This window comes from Alligator sinensis, unplaced genomic scaffold, assembly GCF_000455745.1.
Source record: "Alligator sinensis unplaced genomic scaffold, ASM45574v1 scaffold611_1, whole genome shotgun sequence".
Lineage (NCBI taxonomy): Eukaryota > Metazoa > Chordata > Crocodylia > Alligatoridae > Alligator > Alligator sinensis.
Window position 1 is genome coordinate 824,368 of NW_005842332.1, and position 802 is coordinate 825,169.

Here is an 802-nt window from a genome sequence, read left to right on the forward strand (position 1 = left end):
GTTGTTGTTTTAAAATGGTTCTTAATGATGACTGTTCTCATTTAGTGTCTTTGCAGATGTGGATCCTTTTTGCTCGCTAACTCCAGTTTCTCCTTTCTTCTTTGCAGCGGAACCTGCAGATCTCTTGAAGGTGTTAGATTTTCCTAATTTACCTGACGGTATAACAAAAACAGCAGGTTTTTGCACAAGCAGAAGATCTTCAAAAGAAGCAGATGTTGCTTACCGAGTAACAAAAGATGCTCAGCTCAGTGCACCAACAAAGCAGCTATATCCTGGTAAGAGGAATGTCTTTTTTTATTTGGAAGTTGCCGCTAACGTAACTGGTGTTTTACCTTATCTCCTTGATTTTTAAAGTTTGGGCACTGCATCCTTCCTTGAGAGAGAGAGAGAGAGAGAGTGTGTGTGTGTGTGCGTGTGCATGTGCATGTTGGCTGGGAAAGTTTATGCTATTTTTGTTCAAGCAGACTGTCTAATCAGCTATACTTATTTTTCTTCACTGGAAAGGGTTGTCTAGGGAAGATGTAGTGTACCAGTGCTCACATCTCTTCATGTCTGTGGCTTCTCACAAGTTGGCATTGCGCTGTGAAGCGAGGCACGGATGGTGCCCAGAGCTGGGGGATACCTTTGTTTTAAGTGGCTATACCTCCAAGCACAATGGAGCACTGGTCCTTTTATAAGGGGCTCTAGCGTGCTATCATAATACAAATCCTAATCACAGAACACCCCACAAGGACAGGTAATCTCAAGTTATTTTTGGACAAAAAGTCTTTTTTTATTAGGAAAAAAAATGGCATTAATATGC

The 802-nt window shown here is 41.4% G+C and overlaps 1 protein-coding gene across 1 annotated transcript in view; it reads left to right on the forward strand.

Annotated features, from left to right (window-relative positions):
* The window catches only part of COL5A1 (collagen type V alpha 1 chain), a 232,973-nt gene that overhangs the window by 56,474 nt on the left and 175,697 nt on the right, over positions 1-802 (forward strand). Inside the window, 1 exon segment of the mRNA XM_014522254.2 lies at positions 108-275. Coding sequence (XP_014377740.1) covers positions 108-275 — 168 coding nt within the window.